The sequence below is a fragment of the Symsagittifera roscoffensis genome, chromosome 2, assembly GCF_963678635.1.
Source record: "Symsagittifera roscoffensis chromosome 2, txSymRosc1.1, whole genome shotgun sequence".
NCBI lineage: Eukaryota > Metazoa > Xenacoelomorpha > Acoela > Convolutidae > Symsagittifera > Symsagittifera roscoffensis.
The window spans coordinates 64,383,496-64,408,643 of record NC_087063.1 but is presented as its reverse complement, the minus strand read 5'-3'; the positions used below and the strand labels follow the sequence as shown (position 1 = coordinate 64,408,643).

Here is a 25,148-nt window from a genome sequence, read left to right as displayed (position 1 = left end):
CAATTTTTCTGTTTTAAAAATGTAATCGTTTCTTAAAGATGCGTTATCCCTGATATTTCCTAACTGATTAGAGCGACATTTTGCAAGGAGGTTTTGAGTTCACACCAATCAAGCGGTTGCCTAGGAACTATTTAAGTCTGGAAATTAAAATTCAAATTTGGTCTCGGGAGACAAATTGATCAGGAGATGAATTTAAACCTAGTTATAAATGTTTTAGACTGCTGAAAATTTGTTGCTCACTAATTATATTATAACTCAGGTTAATTTAGTTCAACTTGATGGAAATATTTCTTGACTTCAGTGAGGTTATTTCTCAGATTGTGTTTTGTAGTGTTAGAGCTAGGGTTAGTTTTGGTTAATAAAGGGTTTGTTAGGGTGCTATGTGTGGCAGAGTTATCCGAAGATTGCTGAGGATGGGTGAGGCTATGGATAGATGGATGGAGTGATGGTAAGAAATAGGGGGATGGTAAGAAGTAGGATGTATCTGGTACAAGAGGGGGTCGTTAATTAAATTTGAGGGGCAACAAGGGCTATATGGTTATGCAATCAACTGCTTGGCCTGATTTGTTTGACGCTCAAAGTGTCACTTTTCTAACTCGACCCAATTTACAACTTCCTACCCGGCAACAATGACTTTGACAGTCCTTTTCACCCGCTAAAATCACATTTCAAGTCGTCCAGTTCAAAAAGAAGATTTTTCGGTAGCAAAAGTGGAAAACATTCGTCATTCAAGAATTCACTTAGCATTTTATTTAATTGAAATAGGAGAAATTTATATGTTGAAATGGGCGAAGAATTCACCATTTGAAAAAAAAAATTTTTTACAGCGCCATAAAGTTAAATTGAAGTTCAAATATAACCGAATAAAGACAATTGAGAAAATGAAATGTCAAATTTCAAACTTCTAAAATTTTTTATAAATTAAATATTTGCTTAATTATTGTAAATCTCCTCTGAATCTACTTAAATTATCAGTTTAAGTAAGTCACTCTTATATATTTTTGTTTAAATAGAAAAAAACTCGTGCAAGGGAGAACAAAAAATTGTTCAGTTTCCAACAGAAGTTACTCTGAAAGAACTTGGTCAGATTTTATATCTTTCCTTGGCGTTATCGGGTTGCTTTTTTCAGATTTTTCCCTCTTTTGAAGTAGTTTAAATGGTGTGAAATAATGAAGATGTGAACACCAAAGTATTATCTATCTCTATTCTAGCTTTATTGTTTTTGACGTTTCCTGAGTTGTAATAAAACATCAAAGTGCTTTTTGTTTAATCTGTTTAACACTCGCGCCTAATTTCCAGTCCCTTTTTTATTCTTCATTCTTCCTCTATGGTCCCAAAATGATAGCACCAGTTATTATTCAGAACAGATTCCTTTACTATCTATATTACACTTCTAACTACATAAGCACATAACATGAATATTATGCAAAACACCAGCTAAACATACTCCCATGCTTTATTTATCCCGACGAAAATTAGCTCGTTCTTTTTTTTTCAAGTGCAAACATAGACCATTAAATACGGATAAACTGCAGCTCCAGAGTTCAAATGGCTGGCTTGCATTTTTTTACAATTGCCAAATAGACTGCAGAAGCGTTTACCTGTAATAATTCTAATAAAATCACACCCTATAACGCATAATTAATTTGACTTACTCTTATTATTCGGAGCTGAAAAAATTACTTTGACTGCTGATTTCGAAGCTCAAAACAATATCTAGTTTACGTATTTAACTCTCTGATCTTATTTTTTTAGTTCTTTTTATTTGTTTTACTTTTCTTCCCCTGTATTTTTCTTTTAATTCCATTTCTCTTATCAGCAGGTGGATGCATTACCAATATGATCATTATATAAAATATTGCTACAAACTTCATTAATATGCGTAACCAAACACTTATAGACACTTACAAATTTTTACTGTGTTCTGAGAACACTATTAGATCACAAGCTATTAGTGCCAAAAATCAAATGAAATTATTTAACCACGATAAAAAAAACAGGAAATTAGTTGAAAATTTTCCATATTTCCATATTTTTTTGCTGTTCCCACATTTTGAAGAAAAAAATCTGCAATTTTTCAGGGAAATTTTAACGATCTGAAAAATATTGATACGTTTAATTAAAACTTGAAAACTATTTTGTTTTCACTTGCGAATTTTTTAAGTAGTAGAGAATTGACTGAATTTTCGCATCGTTTAAGTTTTTTTTTCTTTTTTGGGAAAAAATGAAAAAAAACTTGTTCAAGTTCAAATTCTCAACTTTGTGGTGTTACTTAGGACTTATTATAAAATTAATATCAATATTTTTTAATAATAAGAAGATAAAACTCGCTCTCCCAAAATCAAAGAGCGAGGAGTGCGAAAGAGCGTAAATAAATTTTAATTCAAAAAGATCATGTTTGTATATCGTGACATGAAATCGAAACTAGAACTCGAAAACCTTATCAAAGGAATGTAAAAAATAACCGATATAATTTTCATGATTGTTTTCAACTTTATCAGTTTTGGTTGATATTTTATTGAAAATTTTAATTGAAAATACCATAGATAACATATAGCAAATCACATTCAATTTTAATTTAAAACAAGACTGCTCGTTAAAACAAGACTGCCCTGAATCTTCTGACTGCCTCTGAAGGTCTATGGAGCAGTAATAACGGAACAATTCAAATTAAATAAGAAAAAAGATTTTTTTTTTCTAAAATTTGAGATTTTTTGTGAAAATTATCCCCCTCCCCACACGCCATATACAGTACAAAAGGATATTGCTCCTTTTCACAAATCAACTATGACAAATAAGCTTCTTTCAACCAATTTGGAACGACTTCTAAGAAGGATTAAATCTCCGCTTACGCGTTAAATAGCGCAAATTATATTGCGCGTTAATTTTCCCAAATTGGCCGAAATGGCAATCTTAAAACCCCATAAATTTTAAAAAATCACAACAATACCCTTTGAATGATATTAAAAAGTTCCGTTAAAAATGGCTAGTTAAAAAAGCGAAATTTGTCTGAAGAAAAAAACCCACCCCGAGCACAAATATTCCGTTAATTTCGTTACGAAAGTCGGAACAATAACATAGCTTCTATTCAAAATGCGGCAAAAGTTAATCATTGTTTATTAAGATTTTTTTGATTTATAATAAAAAATCAGTTTGATTTTTTTTTTCATTTTTCATCAACACTTTTGCCTAATTTACAACTTTTTTGTTTCTCATTTTTAGTCTATTATCATAAAATGCTGTTTTATCCAGCTTCTTAATATTTTTCACCTGCTTAACCTCGTACGTGCAATTTTAGTTACCTGCTTATAAATTGGCGCAGAACTTATCTCGGCTAAATTTAATTTAAGCTAAAAAAATAATATATTGCGAATATAGTAAGGAATCTTTTTCCTTTGGGCTATTTTGTATCGAAGTTTCTCAGAATTTTTCAGCAAATTATTTCTCTCACACGTCTGATACCATTATAAGTTCAAAGTTTTGCTTTGGAAAGAAAATTTGGTCTGGGTCTTGTAAATGTGTACGCGATGCAGTGTATCAATCAGATTTGTTTTACCATTGAATTTACCAGAGTATTCAAAACTTTTTGTAGAAGTTTACCTTACCGAAACTTAAAAAATAGGTTTTGACTAACCTTATGGTTCTCTAGAAACAAAATTAGTTTTTCAAAAACCTTGCAAAATGGGAATTAACGACGTGCAAAACAAAAAACGTGCGTACTTTCTGAGAAATTTCATAACAACGTATTTTCACTTGTTCGGTTAAGAAAATTTTGAAGACACTTGATTGAGTTTTTGCAAAACCAAAAAATGAAAATATTGGGTTGCAAAAGTTTTAGTTATTGGTTGTAGATACAAGGCGTTTGTTGTTGGATCGTTTTTCTGTTTTATTGGGTTTCAAAAGTTTCAGTTATTGGTTTTAGATACAAGGCGTTTGTTGTTTGATCGTTTTTCTGTTTTCCCTGCAAGGTACTTTTAAATTTTGGTATATAGAGTTATATAGTTTTGATATATATGAAAAATTGTCTTGTTTGATTCAACGATCTTTTTGTTTTTCATTTCAATGGCTATTGTTTTGTTTACAAATACAACAGTAATTGCGATTTTTGGAATATCAATCGATGAATTATATGTGAAGCGCTGAGTAGCAATTAAATTGCTTCAGAGGTAGCTTGTCTCAACAAAAATTCTGCGTTTTTGAGCTCTATGATCGCAAAATTTTGTTAAGTTTGCATTAGAATTTTTCGAGGATCAGAGATATCAAGTTAGTTTTGCTTAATTTGAGTTAACTGGATATGAAAGTAAGGTAGAACTTTTGTTTTGAATCTGTTTTATGATCAGCAACAAATATACATAATCTGATATTTTTGAAGCAATCTTCAAGAAAATGTTTCCTAAGATATTTTGAGAAGCATTACTTGTTTTAAATTTTTTTTCAGGCAAAAAATTTGATTGCCAGAATAATAAAGTTTTTTTCATTTTTAAAGCTCAGTACTTGGATAAAACAGTGAAAACGATTTTTGTCGATTTTTCTCAGACAAAAATTATATGTTCACTCTGAGTATCTGGTTTTTCAAAAAACTTAAACACAATAAACTGAACGACTCATTTATTTTCAGTCCAGTGTTGTTAAGCTATTTGTGATCCAATAACTAAGAATTGCGTTAAAATTTTTGAGTGTTTTTTTTTGGTTTTTAAATTTTGCTCTCTCTTTCAAAAGCTGGAAAATTTGTAGGAAAGTACACATTTTGCAGTCATTTTTTGTTGGAACGTTCTTGCTCGAATTAATAATAAAGTTTATTAGGTAGATTTTTTTCTTTACAAAATATTGATACTGTAGCCAATTATTAGATGGAAAAAGTTTGAACTATTCAGAAAAAAATATCAATTATAATCTCCTTGCTTTGGTTAGGTAACAATTTTATGCTTTCCAAAAACGAATTGAATTTTTCCACTTTTTGTTTGAAACATTGACAGCAGAAAATTTGTGCTGCTTAGTGTTACTTTTTTCTTCAAAACTAATTTTTTGTTATTTTTTTACAATCTAGAAATTGTAAAATATATTTCAATTATAGATTAGTTTTTGCAAAGTTATACGGGTATGAGAATAGAAAAATTAATCAATTAAGGTAGCGCGTTAATTTTGGTATTGCTGACCGCTAACGGGTGACCAAAACTGGTTCGAAAATTAATTACATTTTGATTAAAGCTGGTACTTAGGTCTAACTAACACGTAATGAGGGACTAAACGCATCACTGTGTAAATAAAATAGCGTACGCGTGCCTCTTTTTCTGTGTGTGTCTCTGAGAGGTGGGGTGGCTTTCAAAGAAAAATCTGAGAAAATCTTTCAAAGCTTTTAGGTCTTTTCTTAAGGCCGAGATTTTCTCTTTTACCATAGCTCTAAATAAGAAATTCAAAAATTAATGTAAGTTTTCAAATAGAGCAATTGTGTATGCGTTGCCTACTTCTAAGTTTAATTTTTAAATTTTGCGGGTATAACAGAGTTCTAATGGCAACGGATTAGGTGCTTTTCTAAGTGATTTTTTGATATTTTTTCTTTTATTTACAAAACTTTTGAAATTTTGTCAAATTTTTCCAAAACATTCGTTCTAATTTATCATGGCAAGCAGAACTTAAGCTGTGTGACAAAGCTTAGAAGTTATTCATGATTTTTCATCTCTGGTAGATTTTTTCCAATTTTTCCAAGTCTACAACCGTTCTAACAGCGGAGAAAAAAAAACAATTTTTTTGGAATGAATCTTACAGTTGATTTTTAGATGCGATGCTTTGGCGACAGCTTTAAAAGGTCAAAACTAAAGAAAAGTGAAATGAGGCTACGCCAATATCGAGAAACCACCGTCAAGCTCTAGTTCCATAGTCTCTGCTGTTTCGGTGCCCTGAACTTCAGTTTTGCTGGATCATTTTCTTGCGAGATTTCCAAATCAACATAAAAATTGATCATTTTCAGCAATTAAAAAACCACCGTTTTGATTCTATTTATCTAAAGGTAACAAACTGCAAACTTAATTCATTTTTTTCTATGAACGATCAATTTTTTTCAAACACTCGCGCAATGATTTTGCGCTACCTTGACAGCCTGAGGAAAAACTCGTATGTGAAATAAGTAAGTATGGTGTCAATTTATAGCTCTTCCAATCTTAAATTAGATTTTGAAGAGTAATTTGATAACTTTTTCTCTCAAGCTAGAAAAGTTTGTGAAAGGTTTTTTTACTGTTCATACATTTTTATCGCGACGAGGAAGGCACTTCCATTTTTATGTTACTATAGGTTATAAGCTTTTGAAGCTTAATTCAAATTCACCCAGAAAAACGACAAAAAAATCAAAACAAAATAGTGAGGAATATATATGCTTGGAGCGGTTTTTATATTGAGACCAACTTTGCAAGGAAAACTGACAGCATATGAGTATTGACCCGGAAACCTTTAGATTGCCAAGCGAGTATGGTTGCAGTAGAATAAAATAGACATTGCAAAAAGTGCAATAGACATAGTTGCTTCATAATACTTTATAGTTTCAATGCGCAATTGTCCATGCGTGCAAATTATCCGCACTCATAATTGCTCCAAATTGAATTGAGGCCACCCAATTGGTCAGGTTACTCTATTCAAAATATTGAGACCAGTTAAGAAGCTGTCGAAGCATTCAGGGCGTTGCCCTGATATACAAGTTTCTTATTTTGCTTTTGATCACCCTATTTTAAATGACCAGCTAGGTGCTTCTCTTATTGGAAGTTGGAGTCAGTTTGGCTCACGGATTAAAGAGCAAAAATCAGGAAAACAAAACGAAGCACACACAAAAAATAAAAAAAAATTTAAATTTTTTTGTTGCTGAAATGTATGCTATTTTCTGGATAAAGCTTAAGTTTGCTGGGCTGAAACATCGCCTTGTTTTGAAAACGTTTATTCATCATAATTTTTTCCTTGCCATTATCATGTTCCACGCAAATGCTTGCCATGTGTGAACATATTGTATTGTGAACAACCTAAAAACTGCTCTCTTTAATAGTATTAACTTAGTGTTCTCGATGACCTCGATGATAGCTTTTTTCTTCATTCAAGGCGCCACGGGAGATTCGATAATGTCATTACTGTTGATTTCCGCTCAGTTCACTTTGAATGCCTACTTTGAAGACGATTCCAAAAATCTTCATGTTGTTTATGTCAATGTACTGGTGCATAATTTTTGCATTTACTCAATATATCCTAGATTAGTTTTATAATGAGAATTGATTTATCAAGAAGCTTGAAGATAATATTTTCCCATGAATCCTTTTTTGCACGCATGATTCGAAAATAATCCAAAAATTGACTTACTTCTTTGAAAAGTTTTACAGAAAACCATAAAACTGTTCGATTTAAGCTTTTAGTTTATAAACTGGCGGTGATAACCAAAGCTAACCGGGCTCTTTTTTGTTGATGCTGATTGCTAAGGGCTAAAAAAGTGATCACTTCACAGGTGAATTAGTTATTCTTTCTTTCTCTCCTAAGGCGTTTGAATTGAGAGGGGGGGGGGGGGGAGGAAGTGATAATATGTACATGGAAGCAGAGAGAAGTAAAAATATCTATCCACATAGCCGATTATTCGAAAAAAAAACTTTAAACATTTGATTTGGCAGAAATGATTAACGCTTATTTTTAAGTATCTGAGTAGCTTAGAATTGTTTGAATTTTTTTCGAGTAGTGAGTTTTTTTGGCATATTTTTCGTCTTTTTATTTCAAAAATTTGTCTACTAACTAGAACATTCTCTCAAGTATGTTCTCTAAAGTGAGTGTTTTGAGAGAGCTCAAAAAATTTGGTCGACGTAAAAAAGGACATACAAATTTGCGCAACCTTTTTTGAAAGTCAAACCCAAGCAGTCGCTATTTTCCAAAGTCGTGTGGGAGTTTGATTTTATACTTGAATTTCATGCTTCCCTATACTGAATTTTTGGGCTATTTGAGCGTTCGGCTGTGTGAACATGGAAAGAGTGAGGCATCAGAAGGCGCCGGGCGGCCCTTTCTTTCTATCTATTAACTTCGACACCGCAGACTACTCAGGGTTAATTAATCGGAGAGTTCTTATCTCTGGCTTAGAGAGAAGCCGACCGGCAGAGGAAAGGGTTGGGGCTTGAATGGCGAGAGACGATAGAGATCTCTATACAGCTATTATAATGAGATGAAGGTTCTCTCGTCACTTTAACAGAGAGCCACTCAAAATTTGCCACTGATAAACACAAAAGACACCAAAGCCCCAACGCCAAAGCCGCTAAAAAGAACAAATACGGAAAAGAAATCTTATTAGGGCAATGAAATTTGACAAAGGGCAAAAATAGCTTTTAAGAAGCAACAAAAGTGAACCTAAAGTTGAAGAAAAAAGAAGTTTCAATAAACTTAATTTAAAGGGAAAAGTTCGTCAACTAAATTCCTTCTCATAACCTAAAATTTCTCGATAGCTGCAAAATATCGCGATGTATTTAACCCATTTTTCGGAACGAAAAAGGCATCGTCAAAAAGATAGTGATAAGTTAAGAAAAAAAGATTGTATTTTAGAGAATAAAATAATACCTATAGTGGTATTGGAGTTAAGCTAAGTCGATATAGCAATTTCATTAATCTGCCATCACTTAAAATAGTTTCCTTATTCTATCGTTGCCTTTCCATAACTTTTTTGACCACTGAGCTCGGCTGTATATTAGCTACTTCCATTGCAATACAATACAGTTAGATTTCTTTTAGATTAAAAAAGTACTTTGTTGTTTTTTTCATTTTTTTGCTATATTAAAGAGATAAAAAATAAGATGAGCTTGGTACAATTCGGGTAGTCAAACGCATTACTCAAGTATGTTTGCCCGGCGGTATATTTGAACAAAAAAGGCCTTAGGATATTATCGATTTGATTACAATCTATTTGTCTATTTTGTTCAGGCATTACTCTCCAAATCAGTGCCACCTTTGATTACAAGCGCCATTACATTATAGGTACACCAATGTTACCATATTCAAAATTTAGTTCTTCACATCAGAATATATTTTCCCTTTTTTGCTTCGTTTTTGCATTTTTTAAACATTTTTCTTTCTTTTTAGCCACAAAACTATCGAAAATTGTTATTGTTTTTCCCGGGTTGAGTTCCCATTGCAATTTAGCGTTGAAAATTTGAAAACACAGCAGTCAGAATCTTTGACTTTATCAGAAAAAAATTTTGCAAATTGTTGTGTCAAACTTTTTGGATTTTTTTTTGAATTTACGGACTTAATTTGAAGTTGGGGAAGGGGGATAAACGTGTGAGACAACTCCTCCTGCCAAACGCATTTGACATCTCAGACCCCCTGGGGGCATTCCATTTACCCCTTCAGCTTTATTTGACCAGCCCTCAATCCCCCACACAAAGTTACTATTGGAGGAGGGGGATAAGCAAAGGAGGTTGAAACTTGAAGGGGAAGGAGGTAAGTGGAGAGGAGCGAAATATTCAACTATTTTAACTTGCTAATTCATCGCTCACTCATCGCAAAAAACTCATCGCTAGTTCACCGCTAATTCATTGCTAATTAATTCGTAGCAAAAATGTTTAGCGCTGAATTACCGATTAGTGGGCGATGAATTGGTCAGTTAAAATAGTTGAACACTTCCCCCTCTCCGTGTACCTCCTTGCCCTCCCAATTTTAGCTTCCCCTACCTTCCCCTGTTTATCCGTCTCCCGCGATAGTACATGTTTGTGTGTGTGGGGGTGGGGGGGGGGGTAGCTTGGGGCTGGTAAAATTGATAAACTTGAGGGTGTAAATAAATCCCCCAGGAGTGTGTGTACCCCTATGTTTATCCCTCTGCTTCAAATCCAAAATGTTTTGATTTAAAAAATTGAAAAAAAAAAATGTTCTGATGAAACCAAATGTTCTGATTAGTGATTGGAAAAAAAGTAAATAGTTTTTATTTTTTTTAAGTTTTTTTGCACTGAATCTAAAAATCCTTGCGTTGAATTAAAAATTCATTGGCAGTGTACTGGCGATGAAATTTGAACAAGGATTTAGCATTTTTTGCTCATTTTACGCTAATTTTTCTATATTTTCCAGCGCTAAATCATCGATAAATCATCGCTGTATCGCTGACTTATGAAATAACACGGAATCATCCATAAAAAAATCTTAAAACTGTAAAAATAGTAAAACTTGACTTTTCATTTTTGAACTGTAAGACTGCAGAATTAATTTGACTACAACTAAGCTTCAATCTCTAACCATTCGTATATCTTAGCTCTGGCATATGTTTTCCCGGGCTGAGCTCACATTGAAAATTAGCGATAAAAAAATGAAAAAAAAACAGCGACCGCCATTGATCAATTATCGATTTTCATTGCCACAATAGCAAATTTCATCGACAAATTGGGCTAATTTTTGGTAATGAAACAACCTATCAAAATCATGAGCAAAAATAGTGAACTACAGAGGTTGGATTCTTCAACCCTCAGCTTGGTAGCCATGTATTCTACTTCTGTTCCACCAAATCTTAGATACACTCAAATTAAAGGGCTTATCACCTCACACTCTCTTTTGAAAGCTACTAGGACGAATTAAAAATTCTTAAGTTTTAGCACTGATTTTCTACAGAATCATTACTGGAATAGCTCTGAAACATCGCAGGTTTAGCTATGCAAAAAACTCTGAATTATACATGAATCAGCACTGGACAATAGCGATCACTGAGGTTCTACAGAAAAAGCGATAAGTAACGAGGGGACTTCAACCCGGGTTGTACGAGATCTCAACCATGCGATCAAATTATTCTTTTGTCGCCCTTTAAAATCATCTATCGCTTTCAACCGATTCTTTTCTGCCCACTTTTGAACTTTTATTCCGTGACAGGAATTATTTCTAACCGGGATATAAATCTCCCTTCGCCTATAGTAACTGCAGATCTGGAAATGAGAGTCTTGCTCCCTTTCTGATATATGATCTGGTATCGGTGTTGAATTGTTTGAGGCTAATCCTTAGAAATTACTTCCACTCAATATTTTGCACCTGTGAGAGGTATCTTTGTGATAGTTTGTTTTCACACTTGGGCGCAAATGGAAAACCAAACACAGCAATTATAACTTGAAGCAATACTGAGTCTAGTTGAAGTCTCCGTTTTTTTTGAAATTTTTTGCTTAATTTTGCAGATTTGATCGTTTGAATTAATTTTTTTGTATAATTTTTTTAAGACAAACAATTTGGTAAAGATTATTTTTTTGAAAAATTTTTAATTTTTGGTGGCAATAACTTTGGTGGCGGACTTCTTTTTTCTGACAACCCTGTCTGAAAATCTGTTGATGGAAGTTTTCAAACAATCTGAATATGAAGCCTCTGCTGTTTTTGAACCCGTTATCTAAATTATTTTCTTTCTTCGGGCACCCAAATGTCAATCTTTTGTAAAATCTAGTAAAACTTAACTGTTCATAACAGTTAGAGATATACAAATTGTTTTACGGTTAACTGGATAGAACACAAAATCTTTTGAAAGAACGTTTGTCAAATGTCAAAAATGGTTCATAACTTCGCTTTGGTAGTTTTAAAGTTATTGTTGAATAAGTTGGAGGAATTTGTTTGTGTTTGTGGACAAGAAACCTAAACAAAACAAGCCGGGTGAAATTTGTGCTGGAAGCATTAGGCCGTGTCAGCTAAATCTTTCCAGAGATTTCGTGGCGACTAAACAGGGCAAAACTATACCACTGCTGGGCCAGTAAATCAACTTACAGCAATGCCCCCAAATCTGTTACCAATAAGAAATTTCACCTATCATAGCCCTATCAATTATTGCAGCCCCAACTGAAAATAAGGAATAAATTTCACAAAACACCACCGGAATGTAGTTACAGCTAAGTTGGTTCTAGAGGTATTGAGACCCTGTAAAACCAGCTCAGACATGCCAAATCCCCGGCAAATATCGGGCCAATTTTGTTTAAAATTCTGGTCTGAAGTATTGTCCAGCGCAGCTTCAATAACTTATGATCCGTAAAAATTACCAATCGATTGTGGGGCTGTTTTTATTTTGTTGGACTGAATGTGGTGTCCGCTTCCAGTTTTGAGGGTCGTCCCACTATACTCAAAATCAGTAATTGTCACTTATTTGAATAAACTCGGAGCTGCAGTCTTTTCAAAAGAGCGTTGTCCAATTTTTCCATATCCAGCATTTGTTCAAGGGCCCTGGCTGTTCTTTAAGAGTGAAAATATAGAGAGCGTATGCGCTTTATGGGCCCATAAAAATAGGTCTGTCCATTAAATTTTCATTTGGCTAACTCGTTTAATTCCTTGTCAGACAGAACCGATCTGCTGCTGGATCTTAAATCAACTATCTCCACTCAAAACCAAAGCCTTGATCTTTCTTCCACAGTAAGGAAAGGGGTGAAGTGTGTCCTATTATTACTAAGAAAAACAGCTCACTTTGGTGCGAAAGTTACTTAACCGTTAATCAAATAACCAATAAAAACTTTGAACTCTGCTGTTTTATAACATGGAAATTAGCTTCTAGGAAAACAGTCTAACTCTTTTTATAAACTTAGTCTAAACGAAACAAAATTCAAATGAAGATTCATTCCATTTAAAGCGAGATTCATAAATGCATCCGTCTGTTTTGATTATTAGTTATACTTTTTACAACTTCTCTGCTTTACTAACTAACTGAGCCAGTTATAAATGGCTCCTCCCGCCGGTTCTGACGTCGGTGGTGCGTCGGGTGGAGCAGCTATTCCGCAACCACCTCCATTGCAAGCGCCCCCTCCGGCTAGTTTCCTCGACATTCTTTCCAATTTTGCAGAATCTGTCGGTTAGTTGCATAATTAGTCAAGCCCTAATTCACTGTTTCTTATTTTCAAACAAAAATAATTTCATTCATTGTTTTCTGGACTATTTTTCAAAGTGGATGAGAAAAACTCAAATAAAAAGTTTTAACACTATTTTTTCACTGTAAGTTTGGCGAAAAAAATCATTTCACACAATTTCTTGAAAAGCGGCTAATTAATTTTTAAATTATTTGTGTTTGGCGTGCAGCTTAAAATTGATGAGACAAAATTAACTACAAAATTTAAAACTATGTCATACCATTTGTTTGAATCACTACAAAATAAATTAATAGTGTTCCTGTTTTTCATTTTTTTTAATTATCGGTTTTCGCGTAATAGCAAATCAAAGAATTTTTTTCAAATTTGGGAGCAAATTTTGAATCGGAGTTTCCCAAAACAAACAAGGACAGTCGGTTATTGAGCAAGTAGCAAAAACTGTTCCGACCATACTCTTTATAAAATACAATTTGTTTTTAAACAAGTGTCGTTTTTCTGCATAGTAGCTATCCATCCGGAATTTCGAAAAGCTTCCAGTACCAAATTTTTGCAATTCACGCTATCTTCATAATTTATATGATGCAAAACGTATCATTCTAGAATCAATTAGGTGTTCCCTTTTATGCGACTTCTAAATGGTACTGGTTAGTTGCATAATTCACTCGTATTAATTTTCAGAGCCCAGTAAGTTCGCCTTAGAAATGCAGTTTTTCAGTACGTTGTAAGAAACGCAATTACTTTCCTAAACTATGCTCAGAACTGCTGTCGTTCTGAAAAAAGTGTCAGAAAAACTGAGAACACTTGAGAAAAAGAAATAATTGAATTGTTTTTGTAATTTTCAATTCATGCTTAAAGACACAAATAAAAAGACCCAAATCACGGTTAGTATTTTTCTGTATTGAATATTAGTTTTTTTTTAAATATCATACTAGTAAACAATAATTTGTGCTAGCTACGGTATTTCTTTGGTCACATTTTGTTATTTTTAGTTTTTGGGACTTTCTGATTCTGAATCCTACTTCTTCATTTATGCCCAATGCGTTTTGACAAATAAAAAACACGTGTCAGTATGTTTTTGTGCCATGTTGAAAAAACTAGTGTAATTTTTGAAACACTAATGCAGTATTTGAAAAACTAGTGCAATATTTGAAAAAACTAGTGCGATAATTGAAAAACTAGTACAATATTTGAAACAATAGGGCAATGTTTAAATACCGATAAAGTATTCAAATTTTAATTTTTTAAATATAAAAATCCAACACTAGTGCATTTTTCCCCCGGATTAATCAATCAAACAATAACAGAGTTTTAGCGTGAAAAGTTTTTCAAATGCGTGTGTTTTGCTCATATTTTTTGCTTGTGCTAAATGTCAGATAAGCAACAGCTTATACATTGCATCTCGAAGTTTGTTCATATCTCGACACTGCGTGTCTCAGTGTTTTCACAAAAAGGCATCAAGCGATTATAACTTAGAGTAAAGTCTCAAGCAGTAACAGGACAAACTCAATCGATTTCTTTACGATTGACATTGTTTATTTTGCTGATTGCAGTTTAAGCAAATTTAGGGAATAAATTCAAATTAAGTAAAATTTAAGTAATTTCTTACTAGCAGAAATGTCTGGTATCTTATAAAACACGAATTGTTGTTAATGCTGAATGAAAAAACCAAACCTGAATACCTAGTTTGAAACCCTACATACTGTTTTTAGGTATTTGTAGCATCTTGATTACATTAATTTTCAGACAAAAGATTCTAATTTTATAAGTTTTGTAAGTTTGCACATTTGTTTCTGAAAATGATTTGTTTTATCATATAAAAAGTGTACAGCAAAAAATGATATAAACTGTTTGGATCAATTTTGAAATTTCAACCACAAGAAAAACTTTGCTTTTCTCAAAATGCTATAATTACGAATGCTTACTATATAATTTTCCCCCAAAAACATGTACCACCCTGTTTATGGTGTTATTGTATTGAGAACATCATTTTTGATTACCTTTATTTCAAATTCTAAAGCCTTGAAAAATTTTCATAGTCAATCAACTATTTTACTGGTAGCCATAGATAATAAAATATTTGCAGAAAAATTGCATTTATTCAGTTTTTATATAAAAACTGAATTGCGTGTTTCATATGCACTAAGTACGAAAGCTTACGAGAATTTGTTGCTATGTTGTTGCTATGTTAAAATACAGAATTATTGGACGCATGATATATTATTTATTGCTTGATTTTGCTGTCATAAAGATCTTTGAGACAAACTGAAGCGCAATTGGTATCACCGTTCTCATGCTAATCGAATTTGTTTCAGTGAAGCAAACTCTGTCATAGTAACCGACAGATGATGTACAAAAATAGAATTTCAAAACTTTTATTCTGCGATTCATAGAAACGCGTTCACTTATTTTGAAAAAATGTCCACCACTTTTTTTCTTCAAACAAATCAATACAGGATATCAGTGGAGGCAGTTTTTTACAGAGAAAAAATCGTTTGTGAAAAGCGGGAATTTTTTTTTTTTTTCAATCAATCATCTAAATTTCAGAAAAACCATAATTTTTTTCAAAAACATCATTTTCAAAAAAGCCAAAAAACCCATGGGTGTTTTGTATACTTTTCTCTCATTCTGAAAAAAAAAATTTTTTTATCTGATCTTTCCAATTAGTTTTATCAATCAAGTGCGATTGTTTGAAACGTGAATCTCAACTTGTTGCCATGGAATAAACACTGTCTTTTTTGTATGTCGTGTGATGATAGAACTATGAAAACGCGTATAATTTTAGTAAATTAGGCATATACGATTCCAATTGTTTTTTAAAAATAAATATACAGAAAATGGATTTTTTAAATTAAATTTGCTTTCGCCAGACAATCTCTAAATGGAGCTTCCAAAATTAGTTTTTTTTTAGTAAATTCAAACTTTTTTAGCCCAAATTGCTAAATTTCAAATATAACGAACGTTACTCGATTTCTTCACTCGCTCAAAAATGGACAAAAATTAAAAATTTCAAACCAGTTAGTCCCAACACTGAGAAAATTTTGCGAATAAATTTAATGTCGTTCAATTCATGACTGAAAGAGCTTTAATACGATATATCACTCAAACCAGTCCGATGATTATTTGTGATTCCTGATTCTGCTTGGAAAAAAAAATGAAGCAACAAAAAAAATTTAAAAAGTTTACTTCCAAACACAAATTCTTCTCCATTTTCAACGGTCGGAACAAAATTTGACCCATGACCCAGTTACAGCTTTTCATATCAGAGCAATGCATGGGTTGAAGTTGAGTTTCAATTTTACTTTGAATTTCTGCAGTGCATTGAATTCATTGTTTTTGGGTATTTCAATTGTAATTTATAAGCAGCAAAGTGTACATGCAGAGAAAATCTATGAGTTTGAAATACTTATGCAGTCAAAACGTCTACAGTAAATTTTAAACCGTTTTACTAATACCAAAAAGTTCCAATTTTGATTCTTCTAAGCTGAACATCTGTTTCAAAACCGATAAAAAAACGAAAAACACTGTCTAATTTTGCCGGATTTCGGATAGGATGCATGAATAAAACCGGATATTTCATGATCATTTCTGCATATGATTACGGATAGCCGGATATTTGAAATGATAATAACAGGGTCGATGAAATATTCATTCCTCCTGCTGTAAAAATGAGACTTAAAACCTTTGTCTGCTTTGATTCCACATCAAAGAGCCATATATGATGGCATGCTTATCATAGGCGCACCATAAATGATAACACGCTAGTCGTAAAAGCACTATATAAGATCATTTGAAAATCAGCCATTTAAGAAGAACAGGTTCACTGAGTTCAACTGTTATATTTAACGATTTCTAAGCGAGCTGCCTTTAGCTGATTTTAATTTTCCAAATGAATTACATGTGTTGTTTATGTTCACCCTGAAACCAATGTCGGATCTTTTTAACTACCACTCCTTCTAAAAATAAATGTTTGGATCTTTTTAACAAGTGTTTCTTCCCCATCCCCGCGCTTATCAGAAGGGCAAGTTTTCCGTTACTAAGCTATTAATTGCTTGAGCTTAAACTGTTAAATTAGCTCTTCTAAGGGGTGCATTTTTTTACTGGTATTCATCTGGGGGAAACAGTTAAAGAGATCTTAGTTTATTCTAACAAAATGTTAATGTAAATTTATTATTGAAACTGTCATTTTTTAGGTAAAGACTCGGACGACTCTTCAGGTATTTTCATGCTTCGTGTGTTTGACTGTTTGTGTGTCAGTATGTTTAACTGTTTTGGTGTCTTGGCTATCTATGTTTTTTGTATTTGAAATTATGAAGACCAGTGGGTCTCATTTCCTCATTTTCTCATATATTCTTTAAATTTATTTCATCAATTAACTTTGCATGACAAAAAGCAAATCATCTCTAGAGGGGGTTTTGCATCTAGAGGGGGTTTTGCAAAAAAAAGTTTGCTCGATAATTATCTGCTGCATGAGAAGTCTACTCTAAACTATGCTTACGGATGACTCAATGGCTTCAATAGTTTTTAAAAACAGCGGAATGTTTCCATCTTCAATTTTGCGAAAACTATTAACATTAAATAGTGATTCCTTTGACGAATAATGAATACTGCTGTCATGGACAAACAATGGCCAAAAAGATATTGTTCCGACTTTCCATATAAGCTCTGCCTTATTATTCGGTTTGTTTTTGAACTTGACGTAGTTGTTAAGGAAAGATTGAAAAAAATGAAAAGGTTGAAAAATTTTTTTTATCGACATTACGAGGCCAAACTGTGCACTGGATAGGCGCACAATTTTGTGTCTGTATGTTCCTGGATTCCAGAGACAAATCTTTAAACATGTTAAAACTTTGTCAGAACGATCAAAGAAAATGAAAGATTAAAATAAGTACAAAGAGAGCGTCCTTGTTGCGGAATCCGCTCACAATTCACAAAATGCACATTTTGGCTTCATAATGGATTTTTTTTGAGTAATGGTGTAACATTTTTTGCCAAAAAGCGCATAACACTCATAAAAAGAGAGTACGAACAATCAATGCTCAATCCTGATATGAGCAGTCTCGATGCTGTTTATGAGCAATCTTTTTAGATTTAAACAAGAATAGCCGATTACTGTGCAATAATAGTCTTTCCGACCATAGTCTTTAGAAAACTACGGTTTAGAATTTTTTTTTTCATAATTAGTATAGTTTTTTCTGCTTGGTATGATAAAATGATCAGACGTAAAAACATAATGTAATCATATTAGACAGTCATAGTAATACAGGCAAATTGCACAAGAAGTTTTGTAAAAAAATGAAGAGAAAAACTAAAAAAACTTAAAATTTTTTTTTTTCGAAGTTTTGGCTTATCAAAATGAAACTAAAAAACCCCAAAAACTAGTTTTATCTTTTTAAAATTAACTTTTAGGTCTTAAATTGGGCATAACTATTGAAAATTGTCTAATGTGGATCAAATCACCATCGAAAGGACTTTAATATGATATATCACTCAACCCAGTCCGATCATTTCTTGTGGTACCTGATTTTCCGTGGAAAACAAAAAATAAAAAAAAACTAAAACACCCGATTACGAAATTCCTCCCCATTTTCACTGGTCGGAACAATTACCCTCTACCGCAGTAATAGGTAAGGCAGTTCAAATTGAAGATTTTTTCCAGATTTCGATTTAGGGCAGAGGCCGAGCGTCATTTGGTAGTTGGTTCAATTACCATAATTTTGTTTCCCCGTGAATATGGTCGGCCTACAAAAGATTGTATTTAAAACAAATTTGGGTGAAGGATCAACGTGTGGAAGAGTCAGTTTACCAGAAATGAAGGAAAGTTTATTTAATTGACATCTGAGAATAAGTATTTCATTCTAGATTAGTTAGAGATCAAGACTACTCGTATATCAGGTCAAAAGCCTGAAAATTTCGACTGCCCCTTAATCCATATCAAATAGTTTTTGGGAAAATAATGAAAAAATATAACTTTTGAACGATATCAAGGAAAAACATTTTTTTTTTAATTTGATTCCAAGGATTACAGAAAATTGACTGAATAAAAAAAATCACATCAAGCAAAAATATTCCGTTTTCTTCGAAAGTCGGAACAATATGCATCTCATTCTACGAGCTAATTTAGATTTTTTCTACTTCACGTGACAAAATTTTTGTCTAATGTATTTAAGCATTAAAGTAGCCATCGTTGAAAGACAATGAAACACGTTTCATAGGAACGGCATTGCCTCAAAGTTTGAAAGGATGCAGTCAATCAAGTCAAAAAAGGACCATTTTTCAGCAAAAAAAAACCTTTATACATTCAACAAACTGAGTTTTGACGATTTGACATGTCATATAATTTTGATATAGGTTTTCAATATATACAGGGGCGGATCTAGGATTTTCTCAAGGGGGGGATCGGATTTTCAAAACAAAAATCTAAAAATTTGTCGACCATTTTTTTAGTTCGACCAAATTGATTTTCTGAGCTCTCCCAAAGCACTAAAAAGACCCTGTTTTGGCTGAAATTTCTGCTCCGCAGACAAAAATTTGAAAAAAAAAACAGGCCAAAAAACTGTTTTACGTCGGTGAAATTTTCTTCGGTCGAACTCACTTGTAGTATATTTTTTGATCAGACATATCTATCTTAATCGTTTAAAATGTTTTCTCAGCTGAACTTGGTCGAAAATATCTTTCTCAGTCTTTTACTGTGGAAAAAGTACTACCCAATCGAAGACAAATAAAACATAGAGTAAATTAGTTGCAGCGATCGAAACAAGCTAAGTGTTGGTCCGGTTGAAAGACATTTTGCAGCCATCAGGGAGTGATTCTCTGGGAATTATTACTAAGTTCCTAAGTTAACTTTTTCTTAATATATTTTTTGAAGAGCTAAATGATCACGTTTTGTTCATTTTCAAGTTCATGGCAGAAAAAAAATTGTCTTCTTCTTATCTGTCTAGAAAATCTGGCTTTATTTTGAATTGTTTATGATGATGAAACCAAAACTCTGGATAGTTAGTCCAGCCACTGAGCTTTTGATTATTATTTATGATGTTAAGTTCAAGCGAACAGGTTAGAGCACTCATTCGTGTAACTTCAGCTTCCGTAACTTGGATTATTTTCCATAGGGACAAATTCCCCCTTTTCAAGATTGCTTTGATCCCCGCTTGTGATTTCATAGCAGTAACTGTTCCCATGTGTGAATAGCGGGCGTTTGACACTTGGCCAACTAAAACCCAAGTTGGCAAATGCAAACCCAATTAGACGTCCGGATCCAAACAAATTGTGATACGTAAACAAGAGCTTCCTGCATGTTGTTTCAAATACCGCTGATAATTATTTTGATCAAAAGTCCAACCAAGCGAAAAAAAAGATAGCATAAAAATGTGGGGAAATTTTGCCTTTCCTATTATTTATTGCACGTATGCACTAAATAAAATACGTAATTTATTCTGAAACTTCAATTTTTGCGGCCAAACCTTAACTTCATGTCAATTTAATTCGCATTTGAAGCCCTGAGATTAGTTTTCGGCTTATAGAGTCAACGGTGCTATGAGCAGGTACTCCTGAAATATTTACAACAAGCTTACTGTTTAGTGTCTAAAAATTGACACCGGTGTTTCTTCGGAAGATAAAGGATCCGATTTGAAAAACCAGGATCCTGGACTTCCTATAAGTACATGATAGCTGGTAATAGGTTCATGAATAGAGGTTTTTAAGAACTTCAAAATGCAATAGTTACAAAAAAATATTACTAGAATTAGTTTTATGCTCTGACGTGATGCTACTTTGCACGTGAAACGCTTCTAAATGGCAACTTCGAGTGAAAATTTGCAGCGAAAATAAAAACTTTTATGAGTGACATATGAAGTTCAAGTGATTTTCATATATAATAGCTGGCCACTTAGTCTTTTAAGTTTTTTCTAGAAAAAATATCGGAAATGATATAATGGTTTCATTTCTATTTCTTTTTTCAAATGCATGCATATATCAACACGAGTGAACTTTTCTTTGAAATTACCCTTTCGCTTCGAATATTCCGCGAGCTCGGAGATATATTTGAGATCCGCTTTTATAGAAGGGTTTATTGATCAACGCAGATCTATGACCATTGAAAACAAGAAATTGTTAACGTATAAAAAGACTGACTTGTTCTTTATTTTTCAAAATTCGATGTCGATTTTTGATTTCAAGTAAAACCTGAAAACTGAAAAAATATTCCGATAAATAAAATAATTTAATTTTACATCACATCCTATCAATTTATCATCAATCAATCAATCTGATGATAGATTGTCGGTTGTGTAAATAGTTGATTTTGATATCTGGCTTGCTTTCTTTTGGGCTAATGAAATATAATTTCGTTTAGTTCAATGCTGATTCCTTTGTGGTGTTCTCCCAAGACGAACTAAATAGTAAACGTGCAATTTAATACATTGTTTGGTGGTATAAATTTCTGGTTTGAAATTAAAATTATTATTGATATATGTACGTTTCTCTAGGCACGAACTCGCAGCAGATCTCGCCCTCGAAGGACAAGACAGCGGAACTGCAGGACGTGCTGGTGGCAGTGGGGGAGAAGTTGAACCTGACCTGCAGATACAGTGGGTTCCAGAGGAGCAGTGTGATGGAGATCCAGTGGCAGAAGGACTCCTTCCCCCTCATCTCCGCCTCGCCAGGCATGAACAACAGTGAGTATAGCATCTGCATCCTCCAATCAAATTAGAAAATAGATTTGAGCTGCATGGTAAATACTTCTAATTACCTCGTAGCTCTTTACCAGAACAATCTTAACATTCTGCCTCCGAAAGCTTGTGTTCGAGACCAGAGGAGAAAACTGCCTTGATCCGCATTCACTTTTTAGGAAGATTGCCTATTTCTGAAAAAAAAGAGATTTTATAATAACAATAATCATAATAATAATAGAAATAATCATCATAATAATAATAATCATAATAATAATAATAATAATAATCATAATAATCATAATAATAATAATAATAATAATAATAATCATAATAATCATAATATATTATTTCCAGCATAAGTTCACATTGATCAATATAAATTATATAAATGACCACTTGAAAGAACCCAGTCTGGGCTATCGTCATTAGACAAATTCTGCCTTTTTCAGACGTCTCTGAGCGCAAAAAAAGAACAGGTTTTAATTGGGATGGTGGTGTAATACCACTGTTATTTTTTTTACAATACTATAGAATGAAATTTTTTTACAGACGTTCAATGCCGTAACTGGTCAAACGAAAAGTCTATTAAATTAAATAGTTTTTTAAGTCCTAAATTTAAAATAAATTGGTAAACTAAATTAATGAAACCGCACTGTCCTAAAACATGAAAATATTGCCATGTCGCGTTCTTAGCTAACGAATGTTTGATAATATAAAAAAGCACTGAGTTCTACGCTAATCTCATGCTGGCTGAAGAAGTAGGTCTCTCGTTTAGCACGCGGAACACAAGGCTCCCTAAACCTGACCAAGAGCTTAAGGCCTGTTGATTTTGTTTGGGTAGCTGAAGCGAACAACCCAAAAGGCTACAACTCACTCGCAGCGTACTCTTTAAATGCAAGAATCTTTTTGCCCGTTGCGCTGATTTGTACACAACGTCCTGCAAAAAAAAAGCATCGAGCAATTTGGGTGAACTTATTTTGTATTAATATTGTCCTACCAAAGTTTTGATGACTGCCGGTCATCTAATCAGTTCTACAAAACAAAACGCTGAGTCTCAAAATATGAAAAACTCGGCAATAAAAGGAAACTTGAAAAATTTAACTGAAAAAATTGTTCTTGACCTAAGAGATTTTAATTACACAAAATTCAAGTAGGCGTAGATGACATATTTATATTGTAATCTATTGAATCTATTTTTTTTACATTTGCCTTTTTTTTAGTTTGAATGATGATTGTAGCAAAGCAGAAACTTGATACTTTTGGCAGCATTTCGATATCTATCATGTCAAATACTGATTAAGAAAAAATAAACTAAGAGATTTGATAAAAATTTGAAAGAAGGTAAATGTTAATATTCTTTCCGATTTATTCATATTTGATTAAGTAAGATTGACTCTCCTCGCACATACTACTTCAAGGACAAAATTTATCCTCTCACTCATTAATAAAATCAAACAGCATGCCTCGATTCAGTTAGAATCAACCTCTGAGCCGGATTTATTTGCGGTTTACGCGATGTTAGAACAAAAATCTCACTTTAAAAGAACAAAAAATTGCTTTTACTTGCCATTTGGCAATTTCGAAACCACGTTTTTGAAAAAAGATTGAACAAAATTTTTAGTTTTGAGCTTAACGCGTAGATATTTTTCAGATTAAAAAATGACTTAATCACAATTGCTAATTAAGAAGTCGAAACATGCTTGGTGAAAAAACCCTAGCACAAACATACCGTCAATTTTTTTTTGAAAAATCTGAAGAATAAGTGCCGTAAAGTGGTCAATTAAAGTCATAAAAAACCATTTTTTTCGATGTCTTACAATTCATATGTGCAACTATTCACGCAAACGTGGTGTGAACTAAAGTATTAAAAACATTCGTAAAAAAACTAGAGTTTTACGGGCAAAAAACTAAAACAAGCGCAATTTTAAAAGTAGCTGTTATGTGAATAACTTTTTCCAGGAAAATTTGCTGTATCTCAATATAATTCGTACAATTACAAAGAATGGAAGAAAAAAAATGCATCGATATTAAGCAATTTCAAAAAGCGCAAATAAAGGGTTTCGAAAAGAAAAGTTAAACGATATGATTATTAATCCGACTTTCAATAAAAACGCAATATTTATGTCCGGTGTGGTCTTTTTTATTCAGTCAAATTTCGAAAATCGAAATAATAGTTTTTAACAAAAAAGTATTAAACCCTATTGAAGATATCGAATCTCGGGAATCAAATTTAAAAAGATATTTTACCTCCAATCATTTTTTACAAAGTTATGAGAGTTTGAAAATTGCTAATTTGACCATTCTTTGGACTAATTTATCTGCACTTATCAATGTAAGATTTTATCAAAAACCCTGAAATCCTTTTGCTAATTATTTATGCGTGGCGACTGATCCAGCATAACAAACTCCTTTCAAATTGAATTGAGGCTAGCTAATCGGTCATATTAGTTTCGTATGAATCGAAATTTCTCACTTGATCTTTGATACTGTCCAAAATTTATAGTTTTTTAGCATTTTCTGTTCCCAAAAATCTGTTCGATATCGATTAAGGGGTAGTGGGGGAACAAACAAGGCTTCGCCTTGATATACGAGCAGCCTTGTATAGCGGAAACACTTTATAGTTCTCACATGCAACTCTCTCACTAAATGGGAGCTCAGTGGAGTAAACATTCGTTAATTGTTATGAAAAATCGTTTGTCTTATTTGGGTTATGTTCATTCTTGCTCCCGTTTTCCCGTTTAAAAAAATTGTTGAAATCATCTAGAACCTTTTTTTTCTGCTCGGCAATTAGGTCTGCGCGTAATTTTTTTAACAAGTATTTAATCCGTTGTTTATTTCGAGTTTTTTTCTGTTTTTTTTTCACCACGGAGTATATCAATTTTCAAGTGACAGTTTTCATTAGTTGGCCTTGAAGGAAAAATGGGTGCTGCATTCTTACTAGTTTGTTATGCTAATATTTATTAAACTTATGCGATGAGCAGTACACATAAACCGATAGAATTAGATTTTGAGAATTCTCGAAAAATTCAATCCAAAAGTGTGCCAATTTATGTTTCGAAAATCTTAGTTATCTTAATTATTTCGTATCCTCTGTCTTTTTTCTAATTTGAGCTCCATATTCAATCTTTTCTACATGCACTAAAAATTTTGGTGTAATTTTTTTTATTGAAAGTAGCTTAAACCAAAGATCACCCTCTGCAAAAAAATTGCATAGATAAAAAATGATTGAAAGTAAGTTTTATATGAAGAATTCAAATAAAAAAAAAGTGAAAAACATTTATTTGAAAATCATAGATGCTACCAAGAAAAAATTAAACGGCTAATTGACCCATTAAATGCTTAGCAGAAATGTCAAAAGACTTTTACAGCTTTGCAAGTTCGAAACAAATAGCGACAAAAGAGTATGATAACCTATAAAAGAGCAAAAGGGTCAAATTGCGGCAAAAGAATATAAGAAATTATAGACGTAGCTTAGTCAATCATCGGTTTGGTGTTTAATTAAATGATGATCAATTACCATCTTTGAGATATATTCATCAGCACTAACTCGAGAAAGACCTATACTGACTGGTTCGATTAGATAAGGTTGATGGTTACTTACTATAGATGAGCTGCTATTTTTTATGCTAAATATTAACACCCTATTGCAGAAGTCATTCTCAATAGTCTCTGGAAT

At 32.8% G+C, this 25,148-nt stretch overlaps 1 protein-coding gene across 12 annotated transcripts in view; it reads left to right on the top strand.

The window, feature by feature from the left end:
• Positions 1-25,148, top strand: part of LOC134840076 (hemicentin-1-like) — a 299,861-nt gene that overhangs the window by 147,864 nt on the left and 126,849 nt on the right. For 10 of the 12 annotated variants that reach the window (XR_010162399.1, XM_063855734.1, XM_063855732.1 and 7 more), the window contains one exon: positions 21,287-21,475. Coding sequence is in view for 11 of the 12 variants with exons in the window: in XM_063855734.1 (XP_063711804.1) it covers positions 21,287-21,475 (189 nt within the window). In the remaining variant the exon portion in view is untranslated. Of the gene's footprint in view, positions 1-1,758; positions 1,823-11,780; positions 12,794-16,996; positions 17,021-21,286; positions 21,476-25,148 lie in introns of those variants that run through there. The other 2 variants (XM_063855737.1, XM_063855736.1) reach the window with 2 other exon arrangements.